We start from the raw sequence: 12,708 nt of genomic DNA, 5'->3' as shown, positions 1-12,708 counted from the left end.
CGCGGCGCCCGGTGGGGGGCGGCGGACGGGGGGAATCCGCTCTTTCTGTCTGCTGAGCCGGGCTGCGGCCACTTGTGCGATCTGGGCCCGTACCGCCGCCGCCCGGCCCCTTTCCGCACTATGAGCCGCAGGTTCACAGTCACCTCACTGCCCCCCGCGGCGCCCGCCGCGACCCCTGACTTAGAGTCCCACCCGCAGCCGGCAGCCAAGCTCCGCCACCTCTCAGGAGAAGACGCCAAAGGTAGAGGCCGCAGGGGGCGGGGCCTGCCGGAGGGGGCGGGGCGAGAGGGGAGGCGGGGCCATGGGCAGCGGGGCTTCTTTTGGAAAGGGCTAGGCCTGGGCTGGGCGTGGGGTGGTCTCAGCCCAGGGCGGGACGAGGGAGGGGAGCTGGGACCTAGCGGGGAGGGCAGGAGGCCGGGTGGGAAGCGGCGGGGGGAGGGGCCAGATCCGAGGTGGGCGGGGCACAGCGAAGGGGGTGGGGCTCTAGGCAAAGGGGCGGACCTCGGGATGGAGGGGCAGTCGAAGGAGGGCTGACCTGGAGGGCACTAAAGGGGCGGGGCCAACTCGGGTAAGGGGCGTATCCAGAGGGGAGGAGGTGAAACCAAGGAAAGGGGAGGGCCCCAGGATTAAACGCTGGGTTCAAAGGCAATGGGAGGAGGCAGGACTATCTCTGTTTGGGGGCAGAAAAGGGAGGACCAGAGAGGAAGAGGTCGTGCCGGGAAGATAGGGGTGGGGTCGAGGGCGGGAGGTAAAATGAGTCCGGGACGCTAGGGCTGGTGTTTGGCTCTGCAGGTGATTGGTGCCAGGAGGATCTTACAAACCTCCCTGGAGACGTCGCGGACAGAGCCCGGGGATCCCGGGAAGGAGATGGGAGAAAGAGAAGCTACTTTTGGGCAGCTAGATCTTGGCAGGATTCTGTGGGGTCTCCAGTCTCGAGCCTTGGAGACCCACTTAAGTTCCTCTGCTCCAGCTCCAGAAGAGGGTTGGGTGGAGCAAGCTCAGGCTAGATTGGGGGCGTGCTCCTGGAGGACCCATTGCTGTTGTCTTGTAATGGAAGTTACATGCAGGCTAAAGAAGAGGGGAGGTGAAGGGTCCTTTTAGCTTTCGGTGTATCCTGGATGCACTCACAGTCTCCTCCGAGGGGGCACTTATCAGGGGTCCCCTTCCTGGTGCTGAGCCCCTCAGGTCTGCAAGAAACGGCGAATCGGCTTGATGTGGCCCCAGCACGGGGAGGAGGAAGAGCCTCCCCGGGCCGCCAGGGGTCGCTGCTGAGCCGCAGGTGAGCCGACTGCAGCAAAACTAAGCACCAACAGCCCTGGAGGGGGCATTTTAGGGGTTTCTTTGGTGAACTCCCTCGTTTGTGTAGATGAGCAAACCGAGGCCTAGGTTTCCGCAGACCTCCAGCCCCTGAACCAGCCGCTTCCTGGACGTGCCTTGGGATTTCCTGGGCTCTTTCTATTCTCCGTGTTTCCCCATAAACTGTCTGCCTCCTTTCTCATCCCCCCCCCCCTCATTTTCATGAATATCCTTTCCATCCTTACAGTTTCAAAAGTCAGAACTCCAGGAGCTATTCTCGATGCTTCCTTTTCTTTTCTCACCGGATGGAATAGGTCCTCACATTGTGGTCAACCCACCCCCAACACTAATCCTGAATCTGTCCCATCTCTCTTCCGGTAACTGTCACTCGACAAGCCTCCATCATTTCTCGCACCGCCAGGGCCATGGCCTCAGCCTCCTAACTGGTCTGCTTGCCTCAGATCCTGTCCTAACCATCCTCCACACAAGCTCCCTGTCGCTTTTAGGATAAAGACCAATGCAGTTGTCTGTCATTCAGACTCTTTCCTCATCTGCTCCCAAGGCATACCTATCTGTGTTCATCTTTCCACCTCCATTAGCCAGGGGAACTCCTACTCACTCTGTAGGTTATGGCTCATTTAACCTCTCCTGAAAATCTTTTTCACTTTCCTTTGCTTCCAGGCAGAGGCGGTCATTCCTCTCCTGCCCACCCACTGCACCATTAGAGCCCATGTCCCAGGGGACTTGTGTGGCTCCTGTAAGTCACAAGCAGGGACCATATCCTTTTATCTTTGTGTTCAAAGTTCCATGCCCACAGCCTGGCACTTAGTAGGTGCTTACTGTTTGTCAGATGAGAAGGGGAGTGGCTGTAAGCTCCTGCTTCTCCTACTCTTGCCCACTCTCCTCCGTTCCCTATCCGCTGGCTTGAGAATAAGATGGCCAGTCTCTCATTCCTTGGTGACTGACAGATTCACATTCCCAGGCTCCTGCATGTTGAAGTAAAATATGGCTCCCAGTTTTGGGTATGCAGGTATGTGTGTGCAAGCTGGATGTGAATCTGGAATACTGTGTGCTTGTGGCAGAGGCAGTGTGTGTGTATCTTTGTGTGTCCTGAGGGAGGAGCATCCCACATGAGCTCTGATGACCTGTGGGGCAGTCAGTGAGTCAGTGCTTGTGTGTGTCACTGTCTTCCAGTGTGTTGATGGGCATGTTGATATGTGTATTCATTTGTCTGTCATGTGGGGTGGGTACCTGTGTGCATGAGTTTATTAAAGTTTCATCTTGAGAATCATTTGGGTGATTTTTAACATCTTTGGCCCTGAGGGGTGCCTCCAGCACTTCCTCCTGGGTAGGTCACTGCATGGGGGTGGGTAGACAAGGGCTCCTTAGGGGAAACAAAATCTGGTGATGTCTTTCCCACAGCTGTTCTTGCATCAGTCCTCTGGTCCCAAGTAGATGCTTTCCCCACCCCTTATCCTCACCCAGACCCATGGGGAGAAATGACAGCATGTGGAAGATGGGGAAGGGTTGGGAGACGTTTGGGAGGTCACTTGTGTATGAGCATTATCTTTAATTCTGGACCAATGGGGTGGAGTTTGCCCCTGGAAGTGCCTCCTGCTGCTAGGGGATCAGCTGTAGTGGGAACCTAACTGATGGGGGTGAAAGAAGCAAGTCAGAGGCTGATTCTTGAATCCACCATTAATCCTGGGCTGCAGCCCCCATATCTTAGTTTTGTAATCTGTAGTATAGGGAAGTTAATAATGATTTGGCTGGTTAGAAGTGGACCTGGGGTCAGTTGTTACAACTCTGAGCTATTCCTACATCCCTTTATACCTCTTTCCACTGTCCCCAAGTTTCTGAAGGAGCAAGATAGGGCACTGGGCCTCAGTTAAGACTAACAGGAGTTGAGATGTGTTCCCATGCATGAGAAGGAGCTGACTTATGCTAGGGGGATGGAGCAAGACCATAAGATAGCCCATCCCTGCTCTAGCTCAAGCTCTGTGGTGTCGCCTTGGGCATGTTGCTTCCACTGTTTGAGCCTCAGTTTCCTCATCTGTAGTATAAAGGAGTTGAACAGGAAGCTATCTGAGGGTCATTGTAGCCATAAAGATGCTAAGATTCTTTGATGATCTAGAAGGGTGAAGTTCTCTGCCTCCCCCATACTCAAACCTCATGTTTCCGTCTATTTGTAAATTGGGAAGAATGACACTGAGTTATTCATATAAATATCTGATCTGGAGATCGCCAGTCTGTTCAGGTTGTTCTCCAATCACCCCCTTTTCAAGCCGGGACTCAGAACCTCACTGCCCAGTACCTCAGCCCAAGGTGAGCCCCGGGAATCTCCATGGCAACAAACTGGTTATGAACGGGGCTGCAGTTGCCATGGTGACGGGCTTCTCTCTCTCTCTCTCTCTCTCTCTCTCTCTCTCATCCCCCTCATCTCCCCTCCCCTCTTCTCAATGAACCAGAGCGATCTGTGGGCACCAGCTTTCCAGGTGGGGTGGGGGTGGGGGGTGGTGCAGTGAGAAGGGGGTCCAGATTGAGAAAGAAGAAAGATGGGTTGAATCTGCAGGGGAATGGGGGGCTGTTGGGGTGCCATTGCCATGGTGACAGGGCTGCAGCCTGTTAATTAAGCCCCCGGTTGCCACGGAGACGATGGTGGTTGACGTGCTCTGCGGCGAGCCCTGTGTGTGTGGGGTGTGCTGTGCTCTGGACTCATCAATTCACTGTGAGGGTTTTGGGTCTGGAGGACAAGCATGTAGTTTGGGAGAGGAGTGAAAGAGGGAATTCAGGGCCTTGGCTCCAGGAGGACAGCTGGGGTGGGTGGGTTAGGTCATGGGGGTAATGATATGCAGATAAGGATGGGTAGAGATTGAGCCATGAGGAGGAACACTACCTCCTGTGGAAAGAAGACCCAGTCAGGTGGCTCCAGCTTCCTCCAAATGGCCTTATATCCTGGGTCAGTGGTTGGAGCCCTGGGCTGGAGGTCAGGGAGCTGGATTCTAGTCCCCAGTCTGCCACAAGTTTACCCCATGAAGAAATTTGTACCTTTCCATTTCTAGACTTAAATTTTCCCATAAATGAGGGATGGCAAAAAATAATTTATAAAGTTTCTTCCAGTTCCCACATCCTGACACTTAGGCAGCTTCCCTGAAACCTTTTTCTCTCTGAGAAATGCACGGTGGGAGAAGAGTGAACTTTAAGACATTCAGAATTCAGAAACAGAACCCTGCCCAACTCTGCATCTTGTGTTGATAGAATGAGAGAGTTTCCCTAGCCCTCGATCTTCCTAGTGCTCTGGGTGGAGATAGGATGCTGAGCCATGTTCCTGGGGCTCAGAGCTGAGGGTCACCTTACTGGTGACCTTACTGGCTGAGACCAGGCTGGCAGTGCAGGTAGTACCTGCAATGGTGTTTTCTCAAAGCCTCACTGCAGAGGGTTGGCCTGAAAAGCCAGAGTAGGGACCACTCTCCTTGAGAAGTAGGAGCATTACTTGAAGGTATAGGCTCTCCCTCTGGGGCTGTTTCCTTACTTGGTCTTGGCTCCTCAGGGAGGGCTCCAAGGCTTTAGTCTGAAATAAATGGAGAGAGCACTAAGAGCTAGCAGAGTGAGAAGAAGTTCCTTGGATGTATGTGACCTAACCCTTTTGCAGATGGAGACACTGAAGCCCAGAAAGAGGAAGTTAATTTTTCCCAGGGATACACACAGTTTGGGGATAGAGAACAGGGTAAGTTCACTATGTCTTGAATTACAGATGCCTTGTGGGATAGGAACTCCCATAAGGGTAGGCAGACGGAGCACCCAGAGAAGAGGAGTCACTCCTGCCTTCACCTGCACTCTCTTGGGATCTAGGTTCCTCCTGTGGGTGGGCTCAGTCCCTGTGTGGCCAGGGCTCTGGACCACAAATGAATGGAAGTACCTCCAGGGGAACATCCCAGATCTGAAGTTGCTGAAAAAAATCTCAGCATTTATTTTACAGCACTTCTCAGACAAACATGCTACACATTTTGCTGTTACCTGCCTCTATGAGTAGTGGAAAACCGTAATGCTGTGGCTTGTGGCGGTGATGGTGGGTGTATATGGAGTGGAGAGCTTAGATATTCTTGAATATTGGTCTGTCCACCTGCTATCCTTTTAACCTCTGTCACCAATCCAAACTCATCTCACCTTTTTGGTGATTTTCTCCCTGGGAAAGCCAAGAAGACCAATTTTTAAAAGATATTTATTTATTTATTTATTTATTTATTTATGAGAGAGAGAGAGAGAGAGAGAGAGAGAGAGAGAGAAAGCATGAATGGAGGGGTGGGCAGAGAGAGATGGAGAAGCAGATTCCCTGCTGAGCAGGGAGCCCAATGTGGGGGTTGAGACCATGACCCTGAGACCATGACCTGAGCCGAAAGCAGATGCTCAACCAAGTCAGCCAGGGCCCCCCAAGAAGACCAATTCTTACGCCTTGTCTGAATAGCTACCTCTCCACCCTAACGAGGCCTTCCAGCATCCATAAACCCTGGTGGTAGTGATACCTTAGTGGTGGGTACCTCCGAACCTCTTTCAGTCAGCTGCCAAAGACTGTGATTGACCTGATCTGAAGCCACTGACAAATATGTACAAGGACTCTGAGCAGCGGGTCCTGTCAATGGCCCTGTAAAGTCATGTCCTAGAATGGGGTCTCTAGTCATGTGGACGGATTTTTTTAGGACCCTTGAAGATCTTCTGGGCCTACTTCCAGTTGCCAGCTGAGGGGCCCCTTCAGTCCTGCACCTCTGAAGTCTGGCCACCAGTAAAGGGGAGAGAGCTCATCTCAGACCCTTCCCCTTTCCCTTTTTGGTAGCCAAGAATCAGAGATTGCTGAGCAGTTTGGTTTGACTGTATCCTTGTCCCTTCCGTTGGAGGCAAGACCAATGTTTCAAAGAAGTTATGTTGAGGAGGGGTCCTAAACGAGAATAAAGCAAACTGGATTCTAGACTAAATCCTGCCATTTGCTGGCATTGTGTCCATAGGCAGTCATTTCTCCTCTTTGGGCCTTAGCTTTTTCATCTATAAGATGAAAGTTGTCTGTTAGATAAGATGGTTGATGTGATCCTCTCCAGCCCTGGAACTCTCCTGAAACTTAGAGGGCCAGTGCTGGGGGGCTAGGGTGAGTCTGAAAATAATTTCCCCTTAATCTGCTCTCACCCTTGGATGTTTAGATCTTTCAGAGACACACAGGGTCCATACCTCTGATGCTGCTTCCTGAGATGTCTCCACTGCTGGCTTAAGTCTAAATTCTAGGGGTTGGCCCAGAGAGGTCCCAGGACTATCAAGCTTCTGGAGGACTGGTGTCAGTGGAGGGGGAGGAATGGAGAGAGCGGGCTGGCTCTGGAATCCTCAGAAAGCAATCCTGGATTAGGGGATTAGACACTCCCGCCCCAGGAGAAAATCTGGTCCCAAACCCACAGTCGGCCTCATTCCTCCCTCCCCCACTCTGTCCCCGGCCAGCCTCCTACCGGCCTGCCCTCCCTTGAGGCTGCACCATCCCCAGTGGGGAGTCAGCCATCCCTGGAATCTCACTGCTGCCTTCTCTCCTTCTCACCACATCTCCTTCCCAGGGTCATTCTACAGTCAGAGGGTCCCTGTCTGTGGACTCCTGGAATTTGTCTTGGGGGTGAAATGCTAGGATTCCGTCTAAGCACAATGAGAGGGTTCATTGCAACTCCTCAGGTTCCACCCTTCCCATTTTAAGACAAGATGAGACAGACAGTTCAGCCCAGTGACCCTGAACCCTTGGGGGCAGCACACTGATTCAGTTAAGGGCTCTATCCTCAACCCCCCCTCCCCCATCCGCCCCCAGTTCCAACCTTTTGAACAGCGGTTTGGGAAAGGGCCTGGTTCTCTGCTCCTCTTCAGGGCTGGCCTCCCCAGCTTTGCAGACAGGCTCCCCAGGGACCCATATTCCATGGCGCCCCACCCCCGCCGCCTCAGTACTCCTCGCCTTCCCCCTAGGGGTCACCCCAGACCCCCAGCCAGGCAGCCGCTGCGGGGCCGCCTCCCCGCGGCCGCGACCTAGTTCCCTGCCGTTATTTTTAGGGCGCGGGATGGCACCTGCCCACGTGCCGGCCCCGCCTGTGCCGGGGAGTGGGGGGGCGGGCGGAGCTGCGTCTGCTCGTGGGAGGCGAGGCCCCCCCGTCCCCCGCAGCATCCCCTTCATCCTACCCGTGCAAGCCCCCGGTTTTCGTGCGAGGGGGCCTCCAGCCGCGCTTAGCCCGCCCCTCGTCTCCTCTTCTTCCTCCCTCTCGCGCTCCCCCCCAAAACCCCGCCAGTGGCTCACGCCTCCTGCATACGGGATGAGGTGAGCAGCGCCGCCGCTGAGAGGGGGCGCGCGCGGGTGTGAGCGTGTGTCCGTGTGCGAGTGTGTGTGCGCCGGGCGGGCGGGCACTGCAGCTTCTTCCTCCGTGGAGCGGAGAGCGAGAGAGAGCTAGAGCGAGCGAGAGCGGCGAAGGCGGGCAGAGGGGCGCGGGCGAGGCGGAGCAGCCATCCCCGGGCCCGGCGCCGCGCCGCCACCATGCTAAACAACCTGACGGACTGCGAGGACGGCGATGGGGGAGCCAACCCCGGTAAGCAGCGGCCCGGGGGCGGCGAGGGAGGGGGCGGCAAGGAGAGGAGGCAGCTCTGGGGTTAGAGGCAGAGCGGGGGCCGCCTCCTTCAGAGAAGAGGCTGAGACTGACCGGGGCGGTGGGCGCCCAAGGCGGCCTGGAGCCCGGCTCCATTGGAATGCGCCAGGCGCTGTCCGAGGTGCTGGAATGCGCCGCGCCCGGGGCAGGGCTGGGGGCCGAGGGGTTGCCATTGCCCACAGCCCGGGGGCAGACGTGGGTTAGCTAAGCGGGGGAGGCGGTGGGAAGGGGATGGAAGAGCTAAAATGGGCTGACGTGGACCTCGACGGGCGGGAGGAGGGTTCCTTTCCCCAAGAAGGGACCCCGGCGTCCTGGCGCAGAGCGTTGACCGGCGGCGCGGGGAGGGGGTGGGGGGTGCAGTCTGCTGCAGTCCCTCGCTCTGAGACTTCCAGCTGAAAGGTGGGGGGAAGGTGCCCATGGGGGGTTGGAGACATATGACAGCCCCCGTCCGGGCTGCAGTGTCTCCTTAAGGGGACACTTGGTGCAATCCGGGCCCCCTCCCCCAAAGCTGCCCCAGGTCCGACCTCAGACTGAAGCATCTCCTCCGGAGATTTTTTCAGCTCTACTTTGCGGAATCTCCCTCTCCCTCTCCCTCTCGCGTGCCCAAGGGTTCCTATTCAGGACGGGAAGCAAGATCACCCTCCTTTCTTCCCCCTTTTCCCTTCCTCTGGTGCCCTGGGATGGCAATGAGGTTTCCAGGGTGGGGCAAGGGGGAGCCTTTCTAGTCAGCTCTGCTAGCTTCCCCAGTGAGGCCTCAGGAATGGGGGTCCCGGCGGCTGAATCCCCGGCGCCGCGGAGCGGACACTGCGGACGCGCTGCGGTGGGTGCGGAGACTCGCTAGGAGCCCAGGGGCTTGAAGCAAGTCCTTTCGCCGCTCCTGCTTTCCGCCGCCCTCCTCCACGGTTTCCCTGCTCCGAGGTCTTCGGGGCCAGCCACCCCCTCGGGCTCCCAGGCCCCCCGCCGCCCCCCAGCGGTCTCAGCCATCCATCACGGCTGTCAGCCGCCCCCACCCCCCACCCTCCAGCGGCGCTGCGTCCCTTGCGCACTAGCGCGCCTCCCGCTCCGGCTGTCTGCGCTCCGCGCCTTCAAACGCTCCCCTGGGCATTGCTTGACCCTCTGGGCTGAGACTCCTGCAGACTTCCCTGGGGGATGGCCAAAGACCCCTAAGGACCGAAAGACCGGGTTTTCTAGAAAGACTGGGAGCCTAAACTTAAAGTCTTCCAGATCCTGGATCCAAGTCAGAGCCAAGTGGCCACTTGGGAAGACTGTGGACACCAGGGTCCCCAATGCTCTGTCTGAGACCCCCTTTTCGTCCCTGAAGTTGAGTGGTGTACAGGCGTCGGAACCACAGGCTGGCCAGCTAGCTCCTCCATCGTCCCAGTGACCCTGGGGTTGCCTCATCCAGCAGCCGCCCCCTCCCCAGCAGGCTTCAGCTACAGCTATGGGGGAAGAGGGTTTGGCAAAGTCGAGTCTGCGGCAGATTTAGGCATGCCGACGGGGTGCCCAGGGAATGAGGTGTCTGTGTGTGTGTGTGTGTGTGTGTGTGTGTATGGGGAGGGTCATTGGCATCTGGGATCTCCTTCAGATGCCTCCACTCTGAGGACAGTTGCTCAGCCTGAGAGAGATAATCTCTACTCCCCTCAGACACAGAGTGTGGTATGATCCCCTAGCCCCTGCTTTCTCTACTCTGAGGTTTGTGCCTTACTGGGTCTTGGGGTTTCCATGGGGGTCTCAGGAGGCCTAGGAAAGAGGCATCTCTGTGTATGAATGGGAATCAAACTAGGAACTCCCTTCTGTTCTACCCATTCTCCATTAGTTTCTGGACTCTGAGTATAGAGGGCCCATCTGGAGACCTTCTCTTTTTGTGTAGGGTCCAGGACCTGGGACTAGAGTGACCAGGACCTGGGTCAGGCATTTGGGGTCCCAGAAAGAGAAAGACTCCCATGATGCCCAAAGGTGGTCATAGAGGGCTCTAAGAAGCCGCTGGGCTGGAGGGAATAGCCAAGAGGCTCTGCCATCTCTGATCTTAGGTTCCTGGGGGTGTAGGTGAGGACCTGGGGACTGACCTCAGGGAGGTGGTAATAGCCCAACAAGTAAGGGGGCTCCTCTAGACTAAAGAAGAACCGAAGGATATTGTCTCTGGTCCCCAATCTCCTATCCCCTTGGGGTCTGGGGCCCTCCCCCACTCCCCCAATCTGGCTTGGGGATTCCCCCAGGCCTGGCCCCAGGCCCCGGGGGAGGCTCCTTAGGTCGAGCCGTTAGCCTGTTTCCTCCCCAGGAGCTCTGGCCGCCGCAGCTTAATTGAAAGCCGATTCGGGCTGAGAGCTCCCAGGGGGCGGGGGCGGGGGCGGGGGCGGGGGCGGGGGCCGGGCGGAGAGGGCTCAGCCTCAGTCTGGCCCTGCCTCTCGCGCGCGCGCCTCTTGCCGCTACCCAGCAGCCTGCGTCCTGGCCCTGGGGATTCAGGGCGAGTCCCCCAGCTCCTCTGAGAACTCCTGAGGCTCGCCCCTCTCCCCGCAACCAGCGGGCCCGCCGTTCCAAGGAGGGGACAAAAATCAGCCCCCGGCAGACGAGGCTGGCGGCCTTGGCGGCCGGTCCAGATGGCGGGTGGAAGGGCGGGACCCAGGACGAGCCTGCCGAGCCGCCCTCTCCCCGGCCCTCAGCTCCTAGCTGGGATCCGGCCCGGAGCCTGGCTCCGCGCTGCGCGTCGCGTTACATAAGCGGCTGCGGGCGCGTGGCCGCCTCGGCTCGGCGCTGCGCTCTCGGCCCGCGCGGTCGCCATGGAGACCGGCGCGGGGCTGCCTGGTAGCCGGGTCTCGGGCCAGGACGCCCCCCTTGCCGCCCCGCACGCGCCCCGGGACCCCGGGAAAGAGGAGGGGCTTGGGAGGGGGCGTGGAAGGTAGAGGGGAAGGGCTCTACCCGGAGACCCGGAGCGGACGCCGCCGGGAGAGGGACCCAGCCCCACAGGGGACAAGGTCCCTAAATCTTGGCGCTTGGGGAGGAGTATGGGATGGAGAGCCCGAGCTGAGTAAGGCATCAAGTACATGAATAATAACTGTACTTGTAATAGCATCGATAGTTACGGTTATGTGCCAGGCGCACCCAATAGGCATTATTTCCCCCAATCCCCAGGACAGCCCTGGGAGCTAAGCACAATTATTATCCCTTTGCAAAGGAGGAAACTGAGGCTTAGTTTAAGTGACTTGCCCAACATGGCGACACAGCCAATGAAGCTGGGACCAGAACCTAAATCTTGATCCCAGCCCTTTCCCTTAATCATCAAGAAATTTGTTCTTATTCCCCTCAACCCCTTTGGTTCCCACCACCGTGTGGTGAGGATATGAAGCATCTTGTCAGCATTTTAAAAGGAGGAGGAACCCACTTCTCTTTTATTTCTTCTGTTCTCTGGCCCCAGACAGCTCTTCTGAGACCCTGGGGGTCAGGAAGAGAGCCTTGGGGAACTTATGTCCAATGACATTTTTTTCCCCTGAGCATCTATTATGTGCTAGTTCTCACTGAGGGGACAGGTCTGCCATTTTCAGGAACTCGTATGTGTGGACAAGAAAGAGGTGATGATGCCCCCCTGTTTGGGGATCAGGAGTTTCCGGCTTGATGGATGAGGTGGAGGTGGTGGCAGGAGAAGGTGGTGGGTGTCCCTTGAGCTGGTGAGGCATCGCTTTCCCTTTCACAACTTTGAGTCAGGATGAGATTGGATTTGTAACAGGTCATGCTCTGGGGATGGACCCTGGCTGGGTGACTAAGGCAAGTTTCTAGGAGTTAGGGAGGAGAAGGATAGGGGAGGCTTTGGGAAGATGGGGATGGAGAGAAACATGGCAGGAGATGAAAGGACAGGAAATTCGGAATACATAGGGCCTCAACTTCATTTAGGATTTATTTATTGGGGAGTTTCCCCAGGGTCTGGAGAGATGTCTACTATTGGGATTCAGTCCTGGAACTGGGAAAGGGTGCCCGCTGAAGCCACGGGCAAGTGCCTGGGAGGGTCCCCTTATCTCTTTGAAAGGACCTCTCCTAGATGGCCAAGAGCCTTTCTCCTTGGGTGATCTCATTCAGATGCACGGTTTCATACACTTCCTCCACACATTCTCCTGGGTTACCCTTATCTTTTCTCTGCCCAGCCTCTCTCCTGGGTCCCAGACTCTGTATGGCTTCTGGCTGTATTTGCTTGAGTGGTCTATTCTGTCTTACCCTCCATCAAATTCAGCATCTTCTCCACCCCCAGTCTCTTCTCTTCCCCCATTTATCAAATAGCACCATCACCCACCCATTAACCTATGCTAGAAACCCCAGGCATTATCCCAGATTCTTCCTTCTCACGTCCCCAAACATCTGGCATAGAAATATGTGCCAGTAATTCTTGAGTCTGCCCATTGCCCTGCATTGCTCTGGTCTGGGTCATCATCAGCCCCTGCCTGGATTACTGAAAGTCTCGAACTAGCATCTGTGTTCTTCATCTAAAGGCCAGAGTGATTGCTTTAAAACACGAGTCTGTTCGTGGCACTTCTTGGCGTGAAACTCTTTATGACTTCCCATTGTCCTCTGGATGAAGGCCAAAATCTTTAACATGTTTTGCTAATCATTTAAGGACCCAGCCCATACCTTCTGAGGCTCATCTTTTCATAGGTTACTTTCCGCCTTTCAGCCCCTCCCTCTGTGCCCCTTCCTCAGACTTTCTTTCAGCCTCTCTGACCGACTCTGTTCACTCGCCCCTCTGGGCCAGCGAACATGCTGTTCTGCTGTTCTCTTT

General features: G+C 56.4%; 1 protein-coding gene across 2 annotated transcripts in view; it reads left to right on the top strand.

Moving 5' to 3' along the window:
- Positions 1–12,708, top strand: part of SLC12A5 (solute carrier family 12 member 5) — a 34,689-nt gene continuing 21,981 nt past the window's right edge. Inside the window, exon 1 of one of the 2 annotated variants that reach the window (XM_026014593.2) lies at positions 1–241. In XM_026014593.2, the coding sequence (XP_025870378.1) occupies positions 121–241 (121 nt within the window). In that variant the 5' untranslated portion in view covers positions 1–120. Of the gene's footprint in view, positions 242–7,412; positions 7,890–12,708 lie in introns of those variants that run through there. The other variant, XM_026014594.2, reaches the window with a different exon arrangement.

The sequence above is a fragment of the Vulpes vulpes genome, chromosome 14 (genome assembly GCF_048418805.1).
Source record: "Vulpes vulpes isolate BD-2025 chromosome 14, VulVul3, whole genome shotgun sequence".
NCBI lineage: Eukaryota > Metazoa > Chordata > Mammalia > Carnivora > Canidae > Vulpes > Vulpes vulpes.
This window is presented reverse-complemented; position numbering and strand designations above follow the sequence as displayed.